Source organism: Apodemus sylvaticus, chromosome 4 (genome assembly GCF_947179515.1).
Source record: "Apodemus sylvaticus chromosome 4, mApoSyl1.1, whole genome shotgun sequence".
Classification (NCBI taxonomy): Eukaryota; Metazoa; Chordata; class Mammalia; order Rodentia; family Muridae; genus Apodemus; species Apodemus sylvaticus.
In genome coordinates, this window is record NC_067475.1 from 24,388,808 (window position 1) to 24,416,430 (window position 27,623).

General features: G+C 44.6%; 2 protein-coding genes across 3 annotated transcripts in view; one reads left to right on the forward strand and one right to left on the reverse strand.

The window, feature by feature from the left end:
* The first annotated feature begins 2,675 nt into the window (after positions 1 to 2,675).
* On the forward strand, positions 2,676 to 22,391 carry C4H4orf17 (chromosome 4 C4orf17 homolog). The gene is made up of 8 exons (XM_052179155.1): positions 2,676 to 2,748; positions 7,608 to 7,814; positions 12,319 to 12,383; positions 16,463 to 16,606; positions 18,225 to 18,306; positions 19,239 to 19,449; positions 20,934 to 20,977; positions 22,219 to 22,391. Exons 1-8 carry the CDS (start codon positions 2,676 to 2,678, stop codon positions 22,389 to 22,391), a joined length of 999 nt encoding a protein of 332 aa, XP_052035115.1.
* Positions 12,592 to 27,623, reverse strand: part of Trmt10a (tRNA methyltransferase 10A) — a 36,824-nt gene continuing 21,792 nt past the window's right edge. Inside the window, exons 8-9 of one of the 2 annotated variants that reach the window (XM_052179154.1) lie at positions 16,209 to 16,288; positions 12,592 to 15,948 (exon numbers count right to left, since the gene is read on the reverse strand). In XM_052179154.1, the coding sequence (XP_052035114.1) occupies positions 15,799 to 15,948; positions 16,209 to 16,288 (230 nt within the window). In that variant the 3' untranslated portion in view covers positions 12,592 to 15,798. Of the gene's footprint in view, positions 15,949 to 16,208; positions 16,289 to 27,623 lie in introns of those variants that run through there. The other variant, XM_052179152.1, reaches the window with a different exon arrangement.

The following is a 27,623-nucleotide window of genomic DNA, read 5'->3' on the forward strand; positions in this document are numbered from 1 at the left end:
AATCAAAAGACCCACATTGGAAGACTAAATATAAAGTTTGTTAATAGGTCTGGTGTGGTAGACACTTATGATCCCAGCACTCAGAAGACTGGGGAGAATTTTGAGTTCTAAACCAGCCTGGGCTACATCGTGGGCTCTATCTCAAAAATCAGTCAGTAAAATAATAGTTTGACTATGCAAAGAGATTCCAATTAGTCCTCTTTGTAATATTACCCTAAAGGCTTAAAACAAAATAAGTAAGGATACTTTCTAATTTAATATTTAAGTATAATTCATTTAACCTAAAATAATTTTGGAATGATATGCTAGTTTCACCATGTTGCTGTATCAAATGCCACGGCCAAAAGTGACATGGGGGACGGTAAGGTCTGTTTTAGCTTGGCATTCAGAGTCTGTCCTGGAGGGAAGCCAGGCCAGGAGCCCAAGCAGGAGCTTGGAGGCAGGTCTGCTTGCCTGCCATTCCAGACAGCATTATCTCCAATCAAGGAACTCACTTCACAGACAAAATAATCATAACAGAACCATGGAGGGTGCTGCTTACTGGCTTGCGTACAGACCTGGCTACTTTTGTGTCAACTTGACACAAGCTAGAACCATCTGAGAGAAAGAAACCTCAATTGAGAAAATCTGGAAAACCCATCAATTGAGACTCCCATCCTCAAGTGACTCTGCCGCCATAAGATCAGGCTGTGGGCAAGTCTCCAGGGTGTTTTCTTAAGAAGCGATTGAAGTGGGAGAGCCCAGTCACTGTGGGCGGTACCACCCGTGGGCAGCTGACCCCAGGGTGCATAAAAAAAGCAGGCCGAGCAAGCCAGAAAGACTGAGTCTATAAGTTGCATTCCAACATGGCCTCTGTTTCAGGTCCTGCCTCCTGTTTCCTTCCCTGAGCATTGTAGATTGAAATAAACCCTTCCTTCCCCAACTTGTATTTACTCATAGTGTTTTATTACAATGATAAAAACCTGGAAACACTCATGTGTACTAGCTTTCTTATCGAATCCAGGACCACCTACCAGGAAATGGCACCATCTGCAGAGGGTGGGGCCCTGTACAATTAGCAATTGTGATACTCCCCCACAGACAGGCCAACTGGATCTGGAAAACCCATCAATTGAGACTCCCATCCTCAAGTGACTCTGTGCTGGGTTAAACTGAGAGTTAAAGCTAATGGAAACACACACACACACACACACACACACCAAAATGAGATTGTTGAAAGAGTTTTCTGGTAACATGACTGGTAATTTGTACCCCATGCAGTTGGAAGTATGCCTTGAAAACCTTGAACAGATTGGTATAGTATAAAAAGATATCAATATGGGCTGGTGAGATGACTCTGTTGGTAGAAATACTTGCTATATGAGCCCGATGATCTGAGATGAATGCCCGATCCACAGTGGAAGAAGGGAAGGAGACCCCACTGTCAACTTCAATGCACACTGCAGAATGCATGAGCCCACTTAGACACACGCACACACCACTACTCTCAAATGAATGAATAAGTCAAAGATGTCAACAAGCTAGACATACTCATTGACATCTTGCATTCAGATTTTAGTACTTGGACATGTTTGGTATGACATGTTCTTCTGACCAGAAAAAAATGACCATAAAAATGTCTCTTTGGGCTGGAGAGATGGCTCAGCGGGTAGGAGCACTGGCTGCTCTTCCAAAGGTCATGAGTTCAAATCCCAGCATCCACATGGTGGCTCACAATCATCCATAAAGAGATATGACACCTTCTTCTGGCATCTGAAGACAGCTACAGTGTACTTACATATAATAAATAAATAAATATTTTTAAAAAATGTCTCTTTGCCAGTTCTGGTATGATGAACAAGGCTTCCATTATAACATAGAAAATATACAACATCCATCATAATGTCTTTCTTAGATTTCAGGAGCAGTATGTCATTTAAAACATTTTTAGACCTTTGCTGTGTGACTGATGTTAATTAGTGACAGAGGAACATTTGCTGTCTCTGAATGCTGCCAACAACTTAGCAAATGTGGTCCGGCTTACCAGCTGAGCACATGGGGTCATTTCCCCCAGTGTTTACTCTCTTAGGTAGCACTATTCATTTGGAGGATGATATGAATTTGAAAACCTAGATTTATTACAGATACAATGTGAGGGTTTCTTATATAAAGCTAATTTAATGATATAGTACTTTAAAACCTAAGTTTACTCATTAAAATAAATACTGATCATGTAAATAATTTGCTCATAAGACAACAGTGATCTTAAACACAATGAAAAATAGAATATGGCTCATTTTTTATAAGGGCTATGATTTCCGCCCCCCCAAGGGGGGGGACTTATGTTCTCTTCAGACCTAGAATGCTTATAAAAGTTTGTTTTGACAACAAAACAAGTGCCCATTGTTCCTCTTTGTTCATCTGTTTATTTTGTTATCCTCATATTGTTTTCACATGAGAAATAATTTAATGCAAGGATGGAAAAATATTTAATAGACAAGTGACTGTCAAGGATCTTTTCTGGGGGTAATTGTCATTATGTGATTTCAAGGGTGCAGCCCATCTGTGAGTGAGACCAGTCAAGTTAGACCCCAAGAACGTTTGTGGCAATGGCAGAGAGGGGGAACCAAGAGGCCATGAACCCTATCTTTAAATCCTCAACATCTTCTCTTCACCCAGAGTACAAAGCCAGACACATGACGGAGAGAAGCGAAGGCTGCTTTATGGTCAGGCACACACCTCATCCCAGAAGAGTTTGTCACATCCAAGGTAAGGGGGCCTCGGCTACTCAGATGTTTGTTTCTTCCATGCATAAAACTGTAACTTTTGCTAACAATATTTAGCCATTGGTAAAGGCAGGTGCTAAGATACCAGGAGCCATGGTCCTACTGCTGGTAGTGTAGACATTTGTAGGCACCTTTAGTCCATAGATTGCTTGTATTGGGATAGAGTGGGGAAAGGACCGAAGTACTCAGAGCCAAGGAAGTCTTTCAGGGAGCTCAAGGTGGCAATGACTTAAAAGTATTTTAATATCGTAACTACTTTAATATTTGTATTAGTCAGGGTTCTCTAGAGTAACAGAACTTATAGAATGTACCAATCAATCTATCAGTCTATCTTTCTATCTATCTATCTATCTATCTATCTATCATCTATCTATCATCTTGCTGAAGGGAATTTATTAGAATTATTTACAGGCTATGGTTCAGCTAATCTAACAATGGTTATCTAACAATGGAAGGTCCAATAATTGCCCAGTTCATTAGGCTAGATATCCAGATTAGAAGTTGATCTTCACACTTTAAATGGCCCAATTAAGAAAAAAACCCAAAAAAAGCTACAACAAAACAATAAACAAACAAACAAAATCTTCACAGGTGTGCCCAGCCATTTTTGAGTTTTAGTTAATTCCAGAGGTAGCCAAGTTGACAAACAAGAATAGCAACACAACACCCATGCTTGGATTTAAACATAAGCCCTAGGGAACTACATTTATGTCCACATATATGTACATATGGTGGGCAAAGAGCCCAGGGCCCTGCGTACATTCTATCTCTCCTTCCATTCTTCCTCTCTTCTCTTCCTCTTTGCCTTCCTTCCTTCCCACCTCTCCTTTCTTTCCCATTTCCTTATTTAACTTTCTGTAGCAAGACCCTTAGAAATTAGACATTGGTAGTATCTTCTCTTACACTGAATAGAAGCATATGTGCTTTTGACATACACATGGACTGCAGAGAAAAAATGGTGTTTTGAGAGGTAGATTACTCAAGATCGCAAAGTACACGGAAAACAAACAGAACTGTTGGTACTAGATGCAGTGAGCCAGTCAGTTCATGCCAGATGAGGTGACTGTGGGACACCGCCCACCAAAGCCACCTCAGCTGGTGGGCTAATCGCTAGTCTCTCTCACTCTTCCCTGAGCCTCATCTTGCTTCCTCAATAAGTGTATTCAACAAACGGTGACCTGGAGTGGCGATGCAGGCAGAGCCTGATGACACTGTGTTGTGGCTACGTACACGGACATGGGAGGTGAAGGGAAAGGCACCAACACGGAAAAGAACATCTGGAAACTGAGTAGAAGGCAGGCGTGTCCTTCCTGAGGAAGATATACATTAATGGTGCATAATGACCCTGATAGATGAAAATGAGTTGTATTCCTAAAAAAAAAAGTGAGAACATTTTCATAATAAAAATGAACCATCTCTTGATGGAAAGGGGCAGAGCCTGGGTATATAGAGCAGTAGAGGCTGTCAATCTTGTCAAGCCACACGGGTATCCCTGCCATGCAATGGTAACTAAGCAACCAGAATGTGAGGCTGGAGAAGATGTTGGGGGGGGGGGGATAAAAAAATGTCATGGTGACCAGCTGGAACAAGGTATGAAGGAGACATGACCTGACCTGTGCTGCTTTGCTTGGCCACCTGAGGTTATCAGGTTAACCTTGTGTTATAAGGTTACAGGACAATATGTTGCTTCTGGTGAAACAGGAGAGCTAAGGGAAGACACTGGAGCCTTTTTACTCAGCGGTGACTTGTGTCTCAATACCAATTAACTTGTATTCTGGATGTAGCAAACGTATCAGCAAAACCCAACCATCTTACAAAGATCACATTCTAGTCAAACGCTGTACTCTGTTCCGTGAGACAGACAGCATTCCCGGTACCCAGCAGTAACAGTCTGCCTGAGTGGAAATTTGAGACTGGTCTCAAGTAGAAGGCGCAAGTGTGAGAGGCATATTGTGAAGTTATTGATGGAAACATAGTGTTTAAATCAGGGATACTGATCACCAAGTTAATCATTCAGCCATATATCCATCTATTCATTTTTTTTCAACAAACACTTGGTGTGAGTCTACAGGCAGAGCCTGGTAGCGACAACGCCCGTGCCGTGGTTACATAGATGGCACGGGAGGTGAAGGGAAGGAGCATCAACAAACAGAGCAGAAGGAAGACTTGCTGAGGAGAGTACCTGTGGGAGGGGGGAAGCAGACATTGACTGCAGAGCACGTTTACGACGCGCTGTGCAGCGTGCTAAGAAACTGACATTGCATCCCAGCCGGAAGAGATATATGCACGCACTCAGGGTTCTTCAGCACCCTGCATTCTGGCTGCCTCCCTGCCTCATGCACGTCATATTTGCTAACGTTTACCACTATCCTTATTTTGACAAAACTGACAAGCATAATCAGGCAGGCCGTGAGGCTGATAACAGAAAAATCAGCTGCCCTTGTCTAACCCATTCTTCATGAGAATGCCACAGGAATCACACTTAAGTGTCAGTTTGGCTATTTAGTCATCCTGCTAGAATCCCCCAGAAGTGTTTACGACGACGATGTCTAATCCTGGGATGTGTCTCCTGTCTCCTCAATTCACCTCACATATCCCCGCCCCTATGTGCACACACCTTGTGGGCCTACCTGAGTTACTTGAAGATATAGCAATCCCTTGGCAAGTTCTGGCTTTTCACACATACTTTCTCTAGACGGAAAACTCTCCCATTAATCGCTGTTTCTCACCTTTCATATATTGATTTAAACATTTCAAAAGACTTCCTAGGCCCCATATCCTCGGTCTAGACGGTCACGTGATATTTTGGCATAGTGCCCTATATTTTCTTCCAGAGAAGTTTTCTTAAATTAGGTTCTCTGAGGATACTGATCTGGGAATTTATGTCAGGAAGCTTTATTTGGAAGTGCTTTGTGGAACAACATCTATGAAGAAAACAAGGATGACAGCGCCCGCGCTGCCATGGTACCGAGTATCGGGCGTAGGCCTGGGGGATTGACAAAAAACACAGACACGGGTCATTCTGCAAGGAGAATGCCAAAGCTTTACCAAGAGATCAGCAATATATATACTAGAGGTCAGGGAAGGGAACAGGAAAAAACAATTATAGTCATAGGTCAGGCACCTGGGAAGTCCGTACCACACCGGGCGGGAAGGCAGGAATCAAGCTAAGCCACAGGATGTTTTGCTCTCAAGAAACCTGTGCAAACAGCTCAGCTGGGGGCGTTGAGCCAAGCTCTCTGGTTCCCAACACAAGGAGGCAGAATGAAGCAGGAAGGCGAGGGCAAGCCTGCCACACAGGTGTCACAGAGGCCACAAGGGAGAGCGGGACCCTTTTATAGGGTTCTCAATTCCAGGTAAAGACTTCAGCTTTGTTTGACTTCCATGGGGTGGTGGTTAGTGCTTTGTTGTGCAGGAGAGCTCCCTTCACGGAAAGGAAATTCCCAGACAGAGAAGATGTAGGCTGAGCCATTAGACTCAACAGTTAGTACTCAGGGCAGTGGGATGGATGACCTCTTACTCTGGGCATTAGTATAGAAGACCTCTGCTCAGGGCAGTGGGATGGATGACCTCTGGATCAGTTCCCCCTCCACGTTCCTTCCTTTGGGCTCCTGCTCTGACTTCCTTCATGATGCACAGTGACGTGGATGTTTAAGCCAAAGCAACCCCTTTTCTGTTAAGTTTTTGGTTATGGTGTTTTATTTACAACAACGGAAAAAGCAAAGCAGGATAAATAGTATACATTGCCTTAATAATTTCTGTCATTTTAAATCTCCTAATTGTTAAGGGACAGTCATCCATTAAGGAAACAGGTGCCCTGGACAAAAAGCAAAACAACAAAATGAAACAAGAAACCCCAAACAACAACAGACTCTCCTATTAGAGACTGAACGTCAATCAGAGACTAAGGGTGTGTAGCAGAACCTTTGCCTGGCTCTCAGACACGGGAGCCATTTTAACGTCTGCAGCAGAGCTTGACTCTCCATAGTGGGCATGGTCTCTGCAGCTCAGTTCCCGAGCCCTCCGCTGAGCTGCAGGATGGTCTTCCTTCACTGCTCTGCCACACACCGTGCCCTGACTCACTGGACTCTGAAACCACTGTCCTGCTGTTCTGTGTGTACCTTTGCACCTCCTAGAAACAGTTCTTTCCTAACTCGTAATCGGTGGAATCTGAATTTTCTCATTTTATTTCTGTCTGGTGTGAGATTTCCTTGTGTGCACATTTGTGTGAATATGAAAGAAAGTGGGACCAACAATAGAAAAGAAACGAAGTGCAGTGGGGCAGAGAGGGCTGTTCCCCTGCGAAGGCGCTTCAACGTACACAGGACATGGACTGCATGGTTTCTCTTTCAAAAACAAATTAAAAGAGAGATTAGGGGTTTCAATGGACATGTGTGCGTAAGCTTGCCTATATTTAATTTGGTATCCAATTTTTTTCTGTGTGCTGGGACTAATCACCACGCTAGTGTTTAAAATATAATAATGATAACATGAAAATGTCTGTTAGAGAGACAGTTACTATTAGTAAAGTTCGAAGTATAGAACCAAATAAAATGGCTAACGGTGTTTGGCAGCCATTCATTCAACCGTCAGAGACCCCAGCTTTCTGCCAGGCACTGGTGTAGGTACTAACCACAGACAGTTAAAAACAAAAAGGGGACCAAAGCCCCCACAGTAAGACTCACAGCCTAGCACAACTCTGACAAGGAGTTTACAAACATTTAATAAGACTAGCAGGACGTGCTGGGAGGGACATGGGAACGTTAGGAGACGCTGAATGACCGTGTGTGTTCCCAACAGGTTTGTCAGCAGACAAATAAATGATCGCCCGTGTTCTTCCAGGCTTGAACAACATCCCAATCTGCACGGTGAATGATGATGACATATTTCCCAGAATGCTGTACTGCTCCGACCAGTTTAGACCTTCAGAGAGGAATGAGACGTCATTAACAAAATGCAGTAACTCAGCCAGCACTGCATCCCCAGAGAGCCTGAGTGTCCGAGGGCTGTCCCCCGCCCCAAACAAAGTGCCTGCAAGACCTCGCTCTGGTGAGTCCCTCTAAAGAAACGGATGTGTTCGGAGGCCTCTTGCAAGCGACTGGAAGGAAATCTGATTGCTTAAATAGCTGCGGCAACTGATGAGCAATTTACTCACTACAGACAGTTTACATTCTTCTAACCACAGTTCAGTAAGACTTTGTTGTTAGTGAATACTATTGTTATTATTTTTATTATTGTGTCCAGGCCAGATTTGGTGTGGGTATAGTGCCCGATCTTTAGAAAAATAGGTGTGGTGCCTGATTTCAAGTGTCCGGGTGTGCGGAGGAGGGGGTTTCTGGAGGAGGTGGCGAACGGGGAGCGTGGATGGCACCATTGCACACACTGGGATCCCAGGCTGAATAGAGAAATGGGGAAAGAAGAAAGACACCAGCGGAGCCTAGTCCTCCATCTTCTCTGCCTCCTGACTCTGCCGCTATCTCATACTCCCTCTGTTGAGCCTTCCATCGAGGATGGGTGTCTAACCTCAAACCATGAGCCAGAATAAGTCTGTCCTCCTCTCACAGGCTTCTGACAGATATTTGTTCCGTGGGATGAGAAAAATAACAAACCAGCCAAGAGATATCAGGTATGAGTGTGAAGCCAGCACTGATTAAAAAAACCCAACAGACAGAAGGTGGGTCCATCTCTCTAGCCTTTAACACAGTCAGTGTTACCACAGCAACTCACTTCCTTAGTGCTTCTTTTTTGTTGTCATTGTTGTTGCTGTGCTTGAATAATCTGAGAAAAAGCAGCTTAGGGGAGAAAGGGTTTGGGTTAGGTCACAATTCTTGGTTACAGTCCCTCACTGCAGGGGGAGATCAGAGCGGGAAGAGCTTGAGATGGCTGGTGACATGACATCTACAGTCAGGAGCAGAGAGAGAATATGCTGTTAGTCCTCAGCTAGCTTTTTGAAAAAATATTATTATTATTACTTTTTATTTTTTATAGTCTAGTCATTGCCCTCCTCCTCCTGGTCAGCCTTCCCACAGTTTCCTCATCTCATTCCTCCTCCCCTCTGTCTCCAAGAGGACATCCCCCTGCCCTGCCAGACCTCCCATTTCCTGGGGCCTCAAGTCTCTTACGTCTCCCACTGAGGCCAGACCAGGCAGTCCTCTGCTGGGTCGAAGGGCTTGGGTCACCTCATGTATGCTGGTTGGTGGCTTAGTGTCTGAGGGACCTCAGAGGTCCAGGTGAGTTGAGACAACTGGTCCATCTATGGGGTTGCTCTCCTCTTCAGGTTCTCCCAGCCTTTCCCTAATTCAACCACAGGGGTCCCCAACTTCAGTCCATTGGTTTGGTGTAAGTATCTGTGTCTGTCTCAGTCAGCTGCTTGTTGGGCCTCTCAAGGACAGCCATGCTAGGCTCCTGTCTGTAAGCACACCACAGCATCATCAGTAATAGTGTCAGGCCTTGGAGCCTCCCCTTGAGATGGATCCCAAGTTGGACCGGTCACTGGACCTCCTTTCCCTTAGTCTCTGCTCCATTTTTGTCCTTGCAGTTCTTTTAGACAGGGACAATTCTGGGTCAGAGTTTTTGACTGTGGGATGGCAACTCCTTCCCTCCACTTGATGCCCTGTCTTTCTACTGGAAGTGGACTTTACAAGTTCCCTCTCCCCACTGTTGGAAATTTCATCTAAGGTCCCTCCCTTTGAATCCTGAGATCACCTCACAAGTCTCTGGTGCATTCCAGAGGGTTCCCCCTTACCTCCTTGAGGTTGCATATTTCCATTCATTCTGCTGGCCTTCAGGGTTCCTCACCTGTCTCTCCACCTCCCCATACCCGATCCTGTTCCCCTTTTCCCCTTCCCCTCTCCTCCCCCAACCATGTCCCTCCCTCCTGCTGCCCATGATTACGTTTTTCTTCCTCCCAAGTGGGACTGAAGCATCCTCACGTGAGCCCTTCTGCTTGTGGCTGCCCGCTCTCCCCGTATCTATTCAATATAGTGCTCAAACTTCTAGCTAGAGAAATAAGATAACAAAGGAAATCAAGGAGATACACATTGGCAAAGAAGAAGTCAAGGTATCACTATTTGCTGATGATATAATAGTATACATATGTAACCCCCAAAATTCTACCAGAGAACTGATAAAAAACTTCAACCAAGTAGCTGGATATAGAATTAACTCAAACAAATCAATAGTCTTCCTTTATACAAATAAACAAAATAGGGAAACAACATTCTTCACAATAATCACAAATTATATGATTTGTGTATACCTTGGTGTAACTCTAACCAAACAAGTGAAAGATGTGTATGACAAGACCTTCAAGTCTTTCAAAAAAGAAATTGGAAAAGACCTCAGAAAATGGAGAGATCTCCCGTGCTCATGGATTGGTAGGATTAACATAGGAAAAATGGCCATCCTACCAAAAGCAATCTACAGATTCAATGCAATCCCCATTGAAATTCCAACTCAATTCTTCACAGACATGGAAAGAGCAATTCTTAACTTCATATGGAAAAGCAAAAATCCCAGGATAACGAAAACAATTCTTAACAATAAAAAAACTTCTGGGGGACTTACATCCCTGACCCCAAGCTGTACTACAGCGCAATAGTGATAAAAAAACAAAACAAAACTGCATGGTATTGGTAGAAAAGACAGACAGGCTGATCAATGGGATAGAATTGAAGACCCAGAAATAAATCAGCTAGCCTTCTTTTTTTGTTGTTTTTAAATTGAATATAATCTTCATTTACATTTAAAATTCTAAAACCTTTCCTGGTTTCCTCCCTCCCTGAAAATCCCCAACCCCTCCTCCTACCCCTTGTCTCCAAGTATATGCCCCTCCCCACCAACCCATTCCCCCTCCCCCCTCCCCTTGATTTCCCTTTGTTGGGGCATCTATTGAGCCTTCACCTGACCAAGGACCACTCCTCCCACTGATGCCCAACAAAGCATTCCTCTGCCACATTTTTGGCTGGAACTATGTGTACCCTTGGTTGATGGTTTAGTCCCTGGAAGTCCTGGGGTGTCTTGGTGGCCAACATGGTTGTTCTTCCCATGGGGCTGTAAACCCCTTCAGCTCCTCCAGACCATCCTCCAGATCCTCCGTTGGGGACCCCACGCCCAGTCCAATGGTTGGCTGCTCAGCTAACCTTCTTAGTATGATAGGGTTCAGTGACCAGACCAGAGGATTTTCTGCTCACCTTCAGGCTGGGTCATCCCACATCAACTAAGACAATCAAGACAATGCCTCAGAGACATGCCCAAGGGGCAACCTGCTCTAGAAAATTCCTTCTGAGACTCTTCCTAGATGAGTCTAGGTTATTTCAGGCAGTCAATCTGATTTCTAGATCTCAAGACAAAAGTTCACACCCCAGTCCTTCCAATGTAATTACACAGTTCCTTATATTACTTAATTTTTTTCTTAAAACAAAGTAGTTTCTTTGCAAGGGAGCATTAACTGAACGTAGTCACCAACTAGAATACCGTTCATTACCAGAAGGTAATGATCTTTCTTCAGACAGAACTGATAAGTTTAGTTACTATGGGTACTGTGCACAGAAATTTTACCTTAAAAAATGGTACATAACTATGGCTTTGCTTAGAAAAGACACTATCTTTGTGTCAGTAGAAAGGAGGCCAGGCAAAACTGTGGACAATTTCAGGCTGAAAGGGATTTAGTTAGATCACAGATGAGCGATATGGTTGGAAGATGAGAGAAATACAAAATAAAGAATACAATTATAGGTCTGGGCAAATCGTCTGTCTTTGGAGCAAACAAAACACACACATTGTCTGTGAAACAGAAGCAACAGGGACATGCATAAGAAACACACAGTAAGAGTCTGCTTTTACAGTCGGTTTAACTGAATCAAGAAACCATGGAGTAGCCAGGGCTGCTGGAAGAGACCTGCAGCTCTAGTCACTTGGGAAGCTGAGTCAGCAGGTTTACAGGTCAGCCTAGGTAGTGGTGTGAGGTAGGACAGGGGAAAGAAATGGAGGGAGGGAAGGAGGGAGGAAGAGAGGGAGGGAGGGAGGGAGAGAGGGAGGGAGGGAGAGAGGGAGGGAAGGAGGGAGGGAGGAAAGGAAGAAAAGAAGGAAGGAAGGTAGGTTAGTTTGCAATTTGTTTTCCTCTTATGCTGGCAATAGAATCAGTATCTTTAAAAAAAAACATAAATGAACTTGTATAATGTTATTGTTTTTAAAGAATTATTTATTTATTTTATGTATGTGAGTGCACTGTTTCTGTCTTCAGGCACACCAGAAGAGGGCATCAGATCCCATTACAGATGGTTGTGAGCCACCATGTGGTTGCTTGGCATTGAACTCAGGACCTCAGCAAGAGCAGCCAGTGCTCTTAAATACTGAGTCATCTCTCCAGCTCAAATGACCTTGTATAATGCTACTATACACAGTTTTACATCACAAGTGTCCTCATGCACACATGGGTCAGGGCTGACCTTAATTTACATTTAGATAGAGGAGCCTATTTCAGTAACTAATACTTAAAGCATGCACGGAACAGTTTGACTTAATTTAAATATATTTTCTCAATTTCTTTCAGAGCCATGTAGAAAATTCAGTCAGAGCTTCAAAAGTTCCAGAGACAACCCCTTGGTGAGATGTAAGGTAAAGACCTGGCTGCCCGCGGCGAGCGAGCACTACCGCTTGCTCTGACTTCCTCACAGCGCTTCTCAGAAGTCTCTGTCACACCATTCTACAGCTCCACTAAAGTACAGCTAATGAGATATCAAATGTTTATATCCGAAATACACAATTTGATGCACACTGACAAATACACGTACCCCCCCCCCACTTCCCCACCCCCGAGGGAAGCAGCACCCACAACAGGAGCCTGAGTGCGGCTACTAGCTCCGCTCCGTGGGTTTCCTCATGAGAGCCCCTAGGGACAAACGTTGATCTGCTTTGTGCTAGTGAGGTGGCACAGACTTTTAATTTTATGTAAATGAGACCACATGCAAGTTCTCTTTCAAGATTAGGTTTCACTCAGCAAAATTATTCTAAGATCTACAGAAGTTGCTATGTTGATTTTTAATGCCAAGGGACTCGGTTGCCTCTCGGGTTGAAGTCACCTGTTGACGGGCATTGGGTCATGTCCATCTTCTTACCAGCTATGATGAGCACACACACACACACACACACACAGTCTTTATATGCTTTGGTCCTTGCTCTGCTCCCAGTCAATCCCTGCAGGTACAGTGATTTTATGACCAAGCTGTTTTCTTTTCGCTTAGCGGAGTCCAGAGTTTCCTTTCCTCCACTTCCTCCTTAAATGTAGTCTGCTGGGTTTTAGTTTTCAGCTAATGGGAGTGGAATGGAGCTGCAGGATGCCATCCCAACACAAGGAGCTTGAGCTATGGCTGCTGCCTTAAGCCAAAACCAAACGCACAGCCTGCTAGCCCAGGGACGGGGGTGTGTTACTTGTGTGCTTTTAGTTTTGATCTTTCTCCCAAACAATGAAGATGGCAGCTTTCCTCCCCTTCCTTGTCATTTATGTGATCTTTTATGGATGTTCAAAGCTTTTACAGGTCTTTAAAGTTGAGCTGTTGGCCTTTTTGTAATTGTGCTATGAAAGCTTCCTACGTAGTCATCTAAGCCCTTGTGCACATGTGTTTTGCAGATGTTTTCTTTACATCTCAATCTTGCCTTTCTGCTTCAATGGCAACTGAAAAAGTATTATTTTCCATTATTTTAGTTAGTAATTAAAAATTACTATTTTTAGTAGGCCTAAATTTCTAGTTTTTCTATAATATTTTCCAATGAGCATGCTGCACACCTCTGCTATGCTTTACCGTGACGGCCGGGCCCCTGAAGAACGTTAAATAGAAACAACAGGGGCCACATCCTCGCCTTACACTTGGCCCGCGGCTTCCACCACGAAGGACAAGGTCGGCCTGTCCGCTCAGACGCTCACAAGGCAGCTCCTTCACATTTCCACTCTTGATCAGACGTGAAGGATGAATTTTGCCAATCGATTTTTCTGCTTTTGAGATGCTAGGTTATGAATATAGTGTATCACATAGGCCGGTTTTCCAATATTAAGCCATCCTTGCATTCTGGGGTAAAGAGTCAACTTAGTATGGTGTGTTGTTATTTTCAATACCACGGTTTATAAAATACTGTTTAATATTCTTACGTCCTTGTTTGGAGAAGCTGTAGTTCTCTTACGACGTCGTTCTCTGGTTTGCTGAGGACAATGCAGGCACCATGTAACTGGTCGGGACCTCTCTTTAATCTTCTAGATGATCTGAGTTGATGGCTCAAATTCTCTAGGAAAGACAGGCTTCAAGTTCCCCTCCAGTCGAAAGTTTTAAGCAGAAGATAAAGTTTCTTTTGTCTCACAGAGGTCTGCTTTTTATGCCATCTTTAGTAAGCTTAGGCAACTTGCATTTTTCCAAGGAATTTGTCTATTTAATTTAACTTTTAGGATTTACATTTGTTCATAAAATGTATTTTTTCATGATTTTACGTCTGTACAATCATTTTTCTTCTGCTCCCCAGCATTGCCACTTTGTGCCTTTTCTCTTTTGATGTGTCCTAGTTAGGATCATCATGGCTGTGAAGAAATACCATGAGCAAAATCAACTTGGGGAAGGAAAGGGTTTATTTCCCTCATCATCGAAAGCAGTGAAAGCAGGAATCCAAACAGGACGGAAACCTGGAGGCAGGCGCTGGTGCAGAGGCCATGGAGGAGTGCTGCTTCCTGGCTTGACCCTCATGGCTTGCTCAGCCTGCTTTCTTATAGAATCCAGGACCACCAGCCCAGGGATGGCACCACCCACAATGCACTGGGTCCTTCCCTGTCAATCACTTATTAAGAAAATGCCTTACAGATGGATCTTACAGAGGCATTTTCTCAATTGATATTCCTTTCTTTCATATAACTATAGCTTGATTCAAATTGACATAAAGCTAGCTGGAGCAATGCGTCTGCCTCCAGGCTTATAACTTCTGATCATCTTCCCCAGGAATAAATGTTAAATTTTCATCAGTTATCATCAATGTCTTGGCCTTTTTATATCCTTGTTGATCTTATTCAGAGATTGTGGCGTGACTGGGTGTCCCTATCATCAGCAGATGGAGTCCTTGGGTGGTCCTCTTTGGGCCCCGAGCTTTGAGATCTGTCTTTCAATTTCAGGATGTCAAAAAAAATTCTTATTTTTTATTATCATATGATGACCTCAAGGCAAAGATGTCTGGTGTATCTAACGAAATTCTGGCTCCTTAACTTCCTTTTACTTCAACCTGTGAAATCCTCATCGTCTTACACGTTCTGATTCTTCCACTTATTTGTTAAGACTCCAGGCATTTCGGGTCTGTTCAGCGGGGAGTAAAAGCATACTGTGTGTCACTCTTCTCCGTCCCAGTTGAGCGTGTGCGGGAGAAGTGCTCAACACGAGTCTGCATGTGAGGCAGCTCTCCTACAGCTGCCAGCCCTTACAGCATTCTCACCATCCTGGTCCTCTCAAGTCCAGGTTGGCTCATTTCCTCATTAGCATGGTGTCTTAGTTAGGGTTGTCCTGCTGTGAACAGACACCATGACCAAGGCAACTCTTATAAGGACAACATTTCATTGGGGCTGACTTATAGGTTCAGAGGTTCAGTTCATTATCATCAAGGTGGGAGCACGGCAGCATCCAGGCAGGCATGGTGCGGGTGGACCTGAGAGTTCTCCATCTTCATCTGAAGGCTGCTAGTAAACTTGTTTCCAGGCAGCTAGGATAAGGGTCTTAAACCCACACCCACAGTGCCACACCAACAAAGCCACACCTCCTAATAGTGCCACTCCCTGGCCCAAGCATATACAAACCATCACACTTGGTGCACTGGTCAGTGTCAGCCACAGCAGAAGGTGGTTGAAAAGCCCTTCCTGGAATAGACATGGAGATCCAAGGCTTTTGTATCTCTTTTGGACATAAAGTCAACTTGTGTTGTTATCATTACTTAAACTGCAGGCTGTATTTCTAGCCCACCCCACTAATAAAGTGAAGGAAATTAGTTCCTAATTCTAAGTCTACAGCTCTTAGCAGAGCGGTGTGTGTGTGTGTGTGTGACACAGGTCACATAGTGAAGACTCTTCACAGACGGAACATAGATCTTCTCGCTTTCCTGGTGATAAAAGAAATCTTCGCCACTGAAAACATATCTCATTGGGGTAGGAGTTCATTGCTGCCTGAAAAACAATATACAAAAACTTTCATACTCAACATTTAAACTATTGCCTTGAGTTTTATCAAGAGCCTTAAATGATTTCAAACACGGTTAATAATATTTTCCCTTGTGCTTTGTCTCCAAATACATATGTTTGGTTAAACAAGAGTTTAGAGGACACTTTAAATTATTAGCATTGTTTTGCTTTTGTGGTTCTCTCTGGCATGTGAGATGGTGCTTGTTGCCAATCCTGATGACCTATGGTAGATGCCCAGGACTCACAGGTATACGGCAAGAACTGCATCCTGGAAGATGTCCTGTGACCACACATGTACCATGCCATATTCCTAGGCAAGCAAACTCTGAGAGAGAGAGAGAGAGAGAGAGAGAGAGAGAGAGAGAGAGAGAGAGAGAGAGTTAAATAAATGCAATTAAAAAAATAAACAAAGCTAAAAGCTTCTTATTAGTTTCTCATTTAATTTATGTAGAAATTGCAAATAAAACAGCATGCCAATCATACTGTATCTTTCATTTAGGACGAATATAAAGCTAAAAGGCCACCAGTATCCCCAAGGATATACTCTGCGGCTGCCTCCCAGTACTCAGATGTGACGAGCCCTAAGATTGATGGGAATGAAAACACTGTGCGCATACCCAACTACCTGGATCAGGAGATAAAGGTGAGAGGGCAGGCTTAAATCCTCAGTTTGGAAACAGCATGAACACAAGCACACACACACACACACACACACACACACACATATCAGAAAAGAGTGAGCAGCACTGTCACAAGGGTATGACACAGGTTACAAGATGAGAGATTGGCTCAGGACAGCCTCCACTGTAAATCATTGAAACAGACAGGACAGCTTCATGACCATGCGACTAGGGCTATTGCTGTCTTCAAGTCAACCACATTCATGGTACTGAGACGAGGCACCCACAGAGCACAGGGCTTCACTGCAGGGGAGAGGGTTTAGAGTCTGAGGATGCTGAGGTGTCTGGAAGAAGAAAACTCAAGGTAAGGAACAGGCTCTGTGCATGTGCGGGCCCCATGGAGTCTGGGACAATAGCAACCCTTACAAGCACAGAACCAACCACAGGGGCCGCTGAGGAAAGAGGGACTGAAGGAACGGCTTGCAGGAGCTGCTGGCTGCCAGTCACACATCCCAGAGTGCAAGAGCTGCTTCAGCCACCAGCAGGCCGGCGAGACCCAGACATTTCACACTGAGGAATGGAGTTACTGTAAGACTATAAGTGGGGAGAGTGGGCAAGACATGCAACGTCAACCTTTGGCTTCCACATGCATGTGCACACATGTGCACACATGCCTGCACACTCTCTCTCACTCTCTCTGTCTCTGTCTCTCTCTCCATGTACATAAATATTAACACCTTTAAACACAGAGCAACTAAAAGCTATTTAAACTAGACACCCAAATTTAAACAAGCCTTATTGAGCCATCAGAATATATTGAGTGTCCTAATATTTGTGAAACAGGAGTCTCAGAAGCAGTACAGATTAGAGCACATACATTATGGGGAGAGTTAGTGGCTAATATTCTCCTAAAGTTGGCAGACATTTAAGCCAAAGAAAGATGAACTCAAGGAAGATCACTTGTAGGCACTGTAATCCAACTGCTGAAAGCCAGAGAAGGAAGACACATTGCACAGGGAACTGTGGTGGCTGCTGACTACCCAGTAGACTGCACACTCACAGCGGAGGAACGCCATCTGTAAAATGCTCTCCTCGTGGAGTTCTGTTCTTCAAAGGGGAAGGACATCGTGACAGGGAAAGCCCTTAGCTACAGGGAAATTTGAGGGGGGAAAAAGACAAGCAAACAGAATTCCCTCCCAGAACTTCAAGCCCAGTTCCTTGCTAACTGAAGGGATTCTGATTCCTGTCTCAATTGGCCAACCCTGTATTGGTAGAACTGAGGCACTTCCAGCTCCAGCTCCATTCACATCCTTCTTAGCCACACGGAGGAGGGTAGCAGCTAAATGGGCCGAATTCCATGACCAACAGATTCCTGCCAGAGCCCCTGCCCCACCCCACCTCAAGCCTCCTGAAGGGGTCTACTTCCTGAAATGAGTTGCAGACATTAGAACCCGACAGACCCAGCACGACAAACAGCAAACACCACCTGCACTGGTGATGGTTTCTCTTTGCACTGTCTGAAAAGGATCCCAGAGAATCGTGTACAGAGTGACTTTGGGGGAGATGAGAGTCTAAAGAAAGAAGCAAACCGTGTGAGCCTGGTGCCACGCGCTTCCTCACGACTCTAATGTTCCCTGTCAGATCCTGGCGAAGCTCTGTGACATTTTACATACCGACTCTCTGGCCGAGGTTCTGGACTGGCTGCTTCAAGCAAGTACCAAAGGTGAGGTTAAGACAGGCTTTTGTGGGCGCCAACCTCAGGTTATTGCCAGATGATGAATATGCCAAACCGAAGCTTTCTACTTGTCCATTTGCAAATAAATATTGCAAAAATTATTTGCCCAGAGCTTCTTACCAGAGTCCTTGCAGGGCTGTATGCTGGCTATTCAGGTAATCAATACAATAGTGCATCTCAAACTGAATTCATTAGAGGAATAGGAAAGTGTATTCTCAGCTAAGGCTGGCTTCTGCATCTCCTCCATGCTGTGTGGGACCCCCCCCCCCCCCGGGCTCTCCATGAACACACATCCTCAGGCCTGCTGTGAAATCTGAATGCAGGCTTCTTTTCCTTCCTTTGATGTGGACAGCAGCAGCATGGCCTTCTGTGTTGCAGACTCCTAATGGCTCTGATTAATTCATCCTAGCTAATGACACAGTTGTCTCTTGGCCTCCCTTGGGCTTCCCTGCTATATGACATGAGACCACCAGCCCCAGGCAGGGCAATCCACTCAGCACACAGCAGATATCCTCAAACTAGCTGACCATCACACTGAGCCCAAACCTCCTACAAAAGTCCCAGGAATCTGCTTTTGTAACACGTTCCTGGGGGATACTGACAGGTCGGGGGCACATGCTTTGAGAATGGGGAACATTTTGGAAAAAATAGTGCCTTGCTACCTTTTAATTGGAAAGTGCTTGGGGGCAGTTTTGTAAGCGTTTAAAAGAATGTGACATTTAATAAATTACCCAAATAATAACTCCTTTAAAAAATCTATGTCTGTGTGTATATTTGTGTGGCTGTGTAATATGAGGGGGTGCAGATTTGTTTGTTTCCCCCCAGTGAACACTGCATGGTGGTGATGTGCTTCTAGTCAATGTGACAAAGACAGCAGTAACCCATGCTCTCCAACCTTTTCCTTTTTGTTTCCAAATCAGAAAAGGAGTGGGTATCAGCTCTGGTTCATTCTGAACTAGCTGAGATAAACCTGTTGACTCGCCAAAGAACAAACTCCCCAGCAGAACCAGCCACTGCCACGGAGCCCAGGAAGCCATACACCTCTGCCACACCCACCACAACCAAATTGCTGCAAAACTCACGTGCAAAACTAAAAGCGCTGACTGGACCTAGAGAACTTCAGCTACTCAGGTGACTAAACACAGAAACCACCAGGTGATTAAATACAAAAGCCACCCAGGTGATTACATCTGGAAGTCACCAGGGGACCTCTGTGACATAAAGACTTCCTGTAAACATGAGTGCAGTGCCCACAGAGGCCAGAAGAGGGCATCAGTTACCCTATAGCTGAGTCGTAGAAGGTTGTGAGCCTCTTGGTGTGGGTGCTGAGAACCAAACTTGGGTCCTCTATAAGTCTGTGAGCTTTCTTTACCATCTGAACTATCTTTCTAGCCCCAAGGACTTTAAAAAGGTTTAAATATGCAACCCATAGCAGAAATTGAAACTATTATTAGTGTTATGCATATTTTTGCATATTTTGTTAAATGCTACTATTATACAGAAATGATTTTAATGTAAAGCACTGAAGATAAAAAATAAATTGCTTCAACTGATTGTCACTGATACATTCCTGGGAAGTTCCAGAGGGAAAAATAATTACTAAGTCATTTGGAAACTATTTTAAAAGAAACATATCTTAAGCCATACAATTGTAATGGGAGAAGAAACAGAGCAGGGTGTGGTGGTACACGTCTGTAATCTCAGCTCCAAGGTGATGAAGCAAGAGTTTTGCAAATTTAAAGCTAGCCTGGACTACATAGCAAGACCCTCTTTCGAAAACAACAAAAGCAACAAACAAAAGAAGCACACACAGACACACATACACACATATATATGTATGTATAACATGTTGAAAGAATGTGTGTTAGGCTGGGAGTGACAATTTTGTTGGTTAAAAGTTAAAAGTCTAAAAGTTGGGTTAAATGTAAAGTCACAGAAATAATATGATGAAAACAGTAGGGAAAGTATACATTCTAACTTGTCTGCACCGTTTCGTTTCCATAGAGTCAGAAAGTAGGATATGGTAAGAGCTGATCTCTTCAGTGAGTGGCTTATTATAGGCCTGCTAGGTATCTGCTCAAAGTAAGCTGTCACTGGTTAAGTATTTAAAGCAAGCATTGGGGACAGTGTGCTTACAGCCCTCATTAGCTTGTGTACTGGCTAGTTTTGTGTGTCAACTTGACACGGGCTGGAGTTATCACAGAGAAAGGAGCTTCAGTTGGGGAAGCACCTCCATGAGATCCAGCTGTGGGGCATTTTCTCAATTAGTGATCAAGTGGGGAGGGCCCCTTGTGGGTGGTTCCACCTTTGGGCTGGTGGTCCTGGGTTCTATAAGAGAGCAGACTGAGCAAGCCAGGGGAAGCAAGCCAGTAAGAAACATCCCTCCATGGCCTCTGCATCAGCTCCTGCTTCCTGACCTGCTTGAGTGCCAGTCCTGACTTCCTTTAGTGATGAACTGCAACGTGGAAGTATAAGCTGAGTAAACCCTTTCCTCCCCAACTTGCTTCTTGGTCCTGATGTTTGTGCAGGGATAGAAACCCTGACTAGGACAGCTTGGTAACGCAGTAAGTCGATTGCTATCTCTCATCCTGTTTCTCTTTCTCCAATTGATTTAGAACGTCAAGTCAAGGATCCGAAGAAAACAAGCCGGTATCACAAGGTGAAGTACAGTTTGTGGTTACCGAAGATGGTATAAGGAAATCAGTAGGCGCTACAGATCTATGCTTTTAAAGGAAAACCAGTAAGGTTTAAGAGTGGTTTCTAGCTCCAACTCTTTGGAAATGCATCTGCTCAGTTTTGCACTGAGATAAAATCTGACAGAAATGTGTCTTTGGGGACAAAAACACCCTGAAAACACAGACACAGGAGGTGCACGTGGTTACACTGGACAGGCTCGCTGACCCACACAGACACAGCCATTTCACGGGTTAACTCTGTACAGCTTAACTGTCATGGACCTTAATCATTTCACTGTAAAGAAAATCAGCCAGAGGAAAGAACACAGCTGCAGCAGTGCCAGACAGGCACCTGTGAGGTGGCCGGAAACAATGTGCCCCAACCAGAAGCTCTGCACCAGCCTGCAGTTTAGATGAGGGAGACTCAGTGGTCCTTGGAAGCCCTGCATCAGTCCTGAAGAGTCCAACAGCGGCCTCTCTGGAGGATAACAGAGCCGCTGTCCAGTATATCCACAGGCCTCAGATTAGAAAAAATAGCTGTCTTGTTTCTCCAAGTTCCTCTTGCCAGGAATGAGAGGTGTCCCTCTACACCCTGTCACTTGCCTATGGAGTTCACCAAACCCCAAAGTGGCTCTAAACGTTAAGAGAATGTAGCTAGAATGGAATAGCAAACCCTGCCTCTTTCCACATGGCCCCTCCTATGATTCCTCAGGAGGACCATAGTTATCACATGATGGTTCCTATTTGACTGTCTCCCTGATAGCCCACACATAAATTTACCCTGCCTAGATAAATAAACTTTTCAATAAGAATCTTCAGATTCTGCTACTTCTCTCCACGGTTGGCATTCAGCATCTCCAGACCTGCACCGGGTTAGGTATGGCCGTGCAGGCCTTGAGGTCTAAGGGGTGTGGTTAGATTGTTCTGAGATGCTTGTCTTCTGTCAGGATAACAGGTCCTTTTATCTCACTGGACCACTCATCGCCCCAACACCCTCACACATCACCAACTATAAATCATTGCCACCAACATCTCTAAGTTGGCGAAGGAAGGATCTCACTGGAGGAGAGCATGATAGAGATTAATAGACTGTGTTGATTCTCAGTGGTTTTGATTCCATGTTTGTTTTGTTCCTAATCCACGCCATCCAATGATAAAACAAGGCAGAAGTTATATTCAGTCTTTTGACTATGATCTTATTTTAATTTTAATTTTCCTATTTCAGGGGCTGAGACCCAGTTGTTTATAAGAAGAAACAAGAAGAAAATACCTGTTACAGAATATTTCAGCAATCCAAATTCTCCTGTCAGGTCCAACACTATGGGGAGCAGATCAGCAAAACCAGGGTCAGCAAGGAGTGTGCAAGGCTACAGCCCTCAGAGAACATTCTATCCTTAACACATCAAAGGTAGAAATGAACACTGGGTGATTCTTTCACAAAAATGGGCTTCACACTGATAGAACATCAAAGTAGCTTTAAAAATAACCAAACAGTCCTCTATATGGCGGCACATGTAAGTCTCAAAAACACTTACATATAATGCTAGAAATAAATACTAATAAAGACTATTTCTATTTGTAGTTAGTTTTAATACTTATAGAATAAATGTGCTTATTTAAATGCCATTTCCTCTCCTGTAGTAATAGTATTTGTACTTAAACATAGGGCCAATACCAGAAAAATCATCCATAATCAATTACGTGCTGAATCCAAACTCAAAGTGAGGGGAAAACTGGTTGAGAATTTTAACATTTGAGCCAATTTTGTCAATCTACACTGCTGTTTCCATGTTTGGAGACCATTATGAAGAAATGCTCATCTCCTCTCCAAAAGAAAAAAAATGTAAAAGTTAGCCTTAATTCCTGAGCCAGAGAAGAGTTTATTTTCACTCAATGCCAATGGTGAAGTGTTAATTTAATATAGTGTGTGTGTGTGTGTGTGTATAACTAACTATTCTTGGGCCACAACTATTATTCATTTAGTATAAGGTTCAAGTGTAGCAGGGTTCATTATGATGAGACCAAGGCTCTTGTTCATACTTAGTGGATACTTTGCATTGCTTGTTGATTTGGAGGTGTGGGATCCTTCTACCTTGTAGCCCAGTAATCTAGGATATCTGAGCCAATTGTAACCAGCTGACAGAAGAAAATTAGACCAGAGGAAAGTACTAAACTGTTCTACTGTTGCTGTAACAAAGTATTACAAACTTAGCAACACAATTTCACTCTATTACAATAATAGAGGTAGAGATGTTGGTTAGTCTAAAAAGAAAACGAAGTCGTTTTCCTTTTGGAGGCTCTGGGAAGAGTTTGTTTTTTGGTTTTCTACAGAAGGTCCATACTCCTTCACCTGCGGCTCTTGTCTATCTTGAAAGAGAACAACAGCTAATCAAGGTGTTCACTTCCTGTAGGAGGCAGTCTGACACTCTTTTGCCTGTCTCTTTTAAAGACTCTCATGATCACACTGGGTCTCTATGTTCTCCATATTAATAAGGATCATCTATCTCATGGACCTGGGGAGATGGCTCAGTGGGTCAAGTGCTTACTTTTAGATTTGATTTCCTCTTTCCAGTTACTTAGCTTTTTCTTCTTTTTTTAAATGTATAGGTAGTGTTGGCATTTAGACTAGGCTCCGCCCCACAGTTACCTGGCAACAGCCAGGTGTGCCTGCCTCACTATGAAAGCACCTGTGTTCCCTCCTCTCTCTCTCTCTCTCTCTCTCTCTCTCTCTCTCTCTCTCTCTCTCTCTCTCTCTCTCTCTTGCTCGCTCTGTGCTCTTGCTTCCCTGCCCTCTCTCTCCCCATTCCCCTCCCCCATCTCCACATGCTCATGGCCAGCCTCTACTACTCCCTCCCCCACCCCCTCTGCCTTTCTCTCAACTCCCCTCCCCATGTCCTGAATGAACTCTATACTAGACTTTACCATGGCTGGTCCCTGGGGGTAGAGGGGGAAGGGATGCCTCAGCATGGGCCCGCAGAGGCACCCCTTCCCCCACGCCTTACCACACCTCCACCAGACATACCCTTTCTTCTCTTTCTTTTTATAAAACACAAAAGGTAGTGAGGATTTTAATCTTAATACATTTTTTCTTTATGTGTTTGGAACTGTGTGAGCAAACATATGCATATGTGTGTGTGTTCAGCATATATGTACATGAGCGTTCATGGGAGTGAAGGCACATTCTGCCCTGTGGAGGCCAAAGTGTAACTTGTGCTGGGAAACTCTTCTATTTGAGGATGCAGTCTACAGCTCCACTGAGCTCCATGCAAGATGGAGGACTCCCTTCTCAGCGGGCCTTCCTCTTACCTGCGTGACCTTATCTGGGAGCCCAACTCCCACATCCTCTACACAGGAATGTCAAGTAGTTCTTGGCGAGATGGCACATGCACCTTCCTTTCTCCCTATAAGAACATGTCCAGCTAGCACCTGGAATTCCTGGAAAATTCCTCCATGCAAATGAGACATTCCTACCACCATCAGCTCTAAGGAAAGATACATACCTAATCCAGAAATCCCTCCCCATCTCCCCCTAAACTATACTGCCCTAGTTTACCCTGAATAAAGTTGAGTTCTCTCCTTGAAGCTGATTCTGGAAGTCAGTCATTCCATCCTACTCATGGGGCCCCTGAACCCTGTCCTTGGAATCTGTGGAGTTGTGTGATACCCGCACTGGCCCCAGAAGGATCGCAGCATCTTTGCCTGACCATCCAGACCTGAGGACCAGTTTCCTACTTTCTAAGCTTTACTTTCCGGTTGTGCCTATGAGAAGGACCAGACACGGTTCACTGACAACAGAAGCCTCTCTGTCAGGTCAACTACCCAACATTGGCCTGTAAGATTCTGATGAGCCTTAGCTTATGGGGGACCGCCCCCCCCAGGAGTAAACAATGTGGAGCCAGGGGTTGATGCAAAAGTGAGAGGAATTTATTGTTCCAACACACTGGGGTCTTTCCACACACGAAGGAGAGGTAGTAGTCGGTTTGGCCAGTTTTGTACAGAGCAGAAGCCATTAGGTTCAATGTGATTGGCAGAACAGTGTGACTTTTAAACTGATTGGTCCTTAGGGAATGAGGTATCAAGGGGTGGCACATGGTCGGTCCCCCCAGTGGTCTTCCAGGAGGGGAGGGGTGTGATGGAATTTTCCAGCAGCTCTGAGCTGACCTCTTCAGGCCAAGGTCCTCTCCCCTTCTTTCTGGACCTGGGCATCCTGACCAGGCACCGCAGTAACCAACCTTTTGTCTCTCATGTGCAAAAATCTGGTAACACAGCAACCATTTAAAAAGTCTCTAGGACTGTTGGGATCTCTTACACTGCGGACAGGCTTGAACTTGTTGGGGCGTTCGTTTTTGATCCCTGGATGGCAGAACCGCCTTGGAAACATTAGACGTCATGGGCAGCACTTCTCTTTTCTATTTTGGAGAATTCAGCGTTGTCCCAGAGGGACCTCCAAACCTATAGCCCTTACAGCCGTATTTAAATCAAGAGGGCTTAAAGTCTCCCAAAAGGAAGGTCTAGAATTCTGGAATAAGGCGCTTCAATTTGTGCCCTGGGTCCTGCCAGCAAACATCTCCGACCCCATGTCTGGAGGCTGCCTACCAGGCTCATAAAAAGTAAGTCCAGGAAGGCTGTCTTTTGCTCCTCTCCTTCCTCCCTGTAATAGCCACCATTAGGCAATGTACAGGAAAAACCCCAGAGTCCCCAAATGACCTGTTAGAGACCAAAGCACAGGGAGACAAAAGAGAGGACTCAAATGAGGAGGAAGACCCCAGGGTTTCCCTGGGGCTGATTTAGCTGCCCTGAAGAAGGCAGTCAATGTAATTAGGCAATTTACTCCCCAATCCATAACGCCCCTTCCCTCTTTAATCTCCTTTTCTCCCCCAACTTCCCATGAGCCCTTGCTTGTTCCAGACAACAAAGACCAGTAACCCTCACTGATCACTAAGCACAAACAACCAGGAGCACTCACAGGAGCACTCCCCTCAGCCACAATGTCTCCATGAATGGTGCCACCTTCTTCAGCCACTGAACAACTCTGCAATCTCAGGAACTCTAGGAATAACTATCCCCAGCCACCCCAACAACAGTGGCAGCCATCCCAGCCACCACGACGGCAGCAGCCTCAGCAACAATGGTCTGGGACCTGAAGCCTCCACCTGCAGAGACCTTTCCCATGACTGTCCTAGTAACAAGGCAAAGGCCTTCCCAGTAACAGATCTAGAAGAATTGTGCCAGGCCATCTGTGAGGACAGACTCCATGCCTCCTGGACAAAGTCCATTTTACAAAGCCTCGGGAATAATAATCTCCTGACCCCCAGGACTAGGAAGACATATGTGGATCCACTGTCCCGAGTCCTTTGTTCATACAATGGGAAGACCTGTTAAAAGATGAATGCCAGATGCAAGATAGAAAACAAAAAGAACAAAAAAATAATCATAACTAGGGCTACAACAAAAAGGGTGAGTTGAGACCTTCCTTCCTATTCGGTTAATAACTTGGAATTACGGCCAGCTCTTCAGTCAGGGTAAATTCTCCATACAAGTTCCATAGGCAGTACTTCCCGCTGGCTGCTGGCTGCTTTGAACAGGTCCCTCTGTGTGTGCTCCAGGTCTGGGACAGGTCTAACCCCCTTGTCATCAGTCCTGGAGATGCCTCCTCATTAACTTTGCTAAAACAAAAACATATCGAGACCCTCCAAAATTTTATAATCAGAGTACACGCCAACTTAGAAAACTAACAGATCCTACAGCCAAGGTGATACTTTTAAACATTCTTGTCTGGGAAGAAATGACCCAGAACACAGACAGGCATGTCAGGGGTTAAAGGATGAACATCGTGATACACGGACTGTGGCTACCCATTACACTGGGACTTCGTCCTACCAGGCTTACTATTTCCCAAGCCTTTGTGGCTACACTTGGTCCAATTCAAATGTGTTAAATGTAGGGAAACCAGAGGCTAGGAATGAGACTGCCTCCAGGATTATCCAACTGCCCTTAAAATGCCTAAGTCTGTCTGCTCTCCGTGAAGGAAGGCCTTCAACCGGAAAAAGGACTGCAAATTTAAATATGATCAAGGCAGAAAACCCCTACCACCTTTAAACTCCTCACGAGGCAACCCTTGGCCCCATCAGTAAGAGGGGAAGACCCACAATTCCACTGGGTCATAACCATTTAGAGAAATCTCATCCTACACTGAGAGCAGGTAAGACAAGCTGAGGTCCTTCACATTGGACCCTCCTTGACAGGACCTCAACTGACAGGAGTAGATGGTCTCTCCTGGGCATTTATTACCCAGGACAAACGGGAGACCCAGACGGGACAAGTGGGACCACTAGCACCCTGGTGTCTGATGTGGCCACTAACCTGCTGGGTAGAGATATCTTAGAAGGCTTAAATGTGGCCCTTATTAGAGGAGAAGAGGAGAAGGCCTCCGAATACTAGACTACCCAAAGTATCAGGATCAAAAGAAGCCCGATTCTAAGGACCACTGTTGAATAACTTACACCTTGCCTAGAATGAATCACAGACAATCCTGTCTGGGTAGAATAATGGCCGCTAAACAGGGAAAAAGTAACACTAGTACAACAACTGGCTAATCACCAGTTAGATATGTGGCACATTTGACCCTCT

Excerpts from the sequence above, each read along its gene's own strand:
- C4H4orf17 (XM_052179155.1), top strand. The coding sequence starts at position 2,676 with ATGACGGAGAGAAGCGAAGGCTGCTTTATGGTCAGGCACACACCTCAT. Across the intron at positions 12,384-16,462 it reads ACCCCTTGGTGAGATGTAAG|GACGAATATAAAGCTAAAAG; the intron begins GTAAAGACCTGG and ends TCTTTCATTTAG. Across the intron at positions 19,450-20,933 it reads AGAGAACTTCAGCTACTCAG|AACGTCAAGTCAAGGATCCG; the intron begins GTGACTAAACAC and ends CAATTGATTTAG.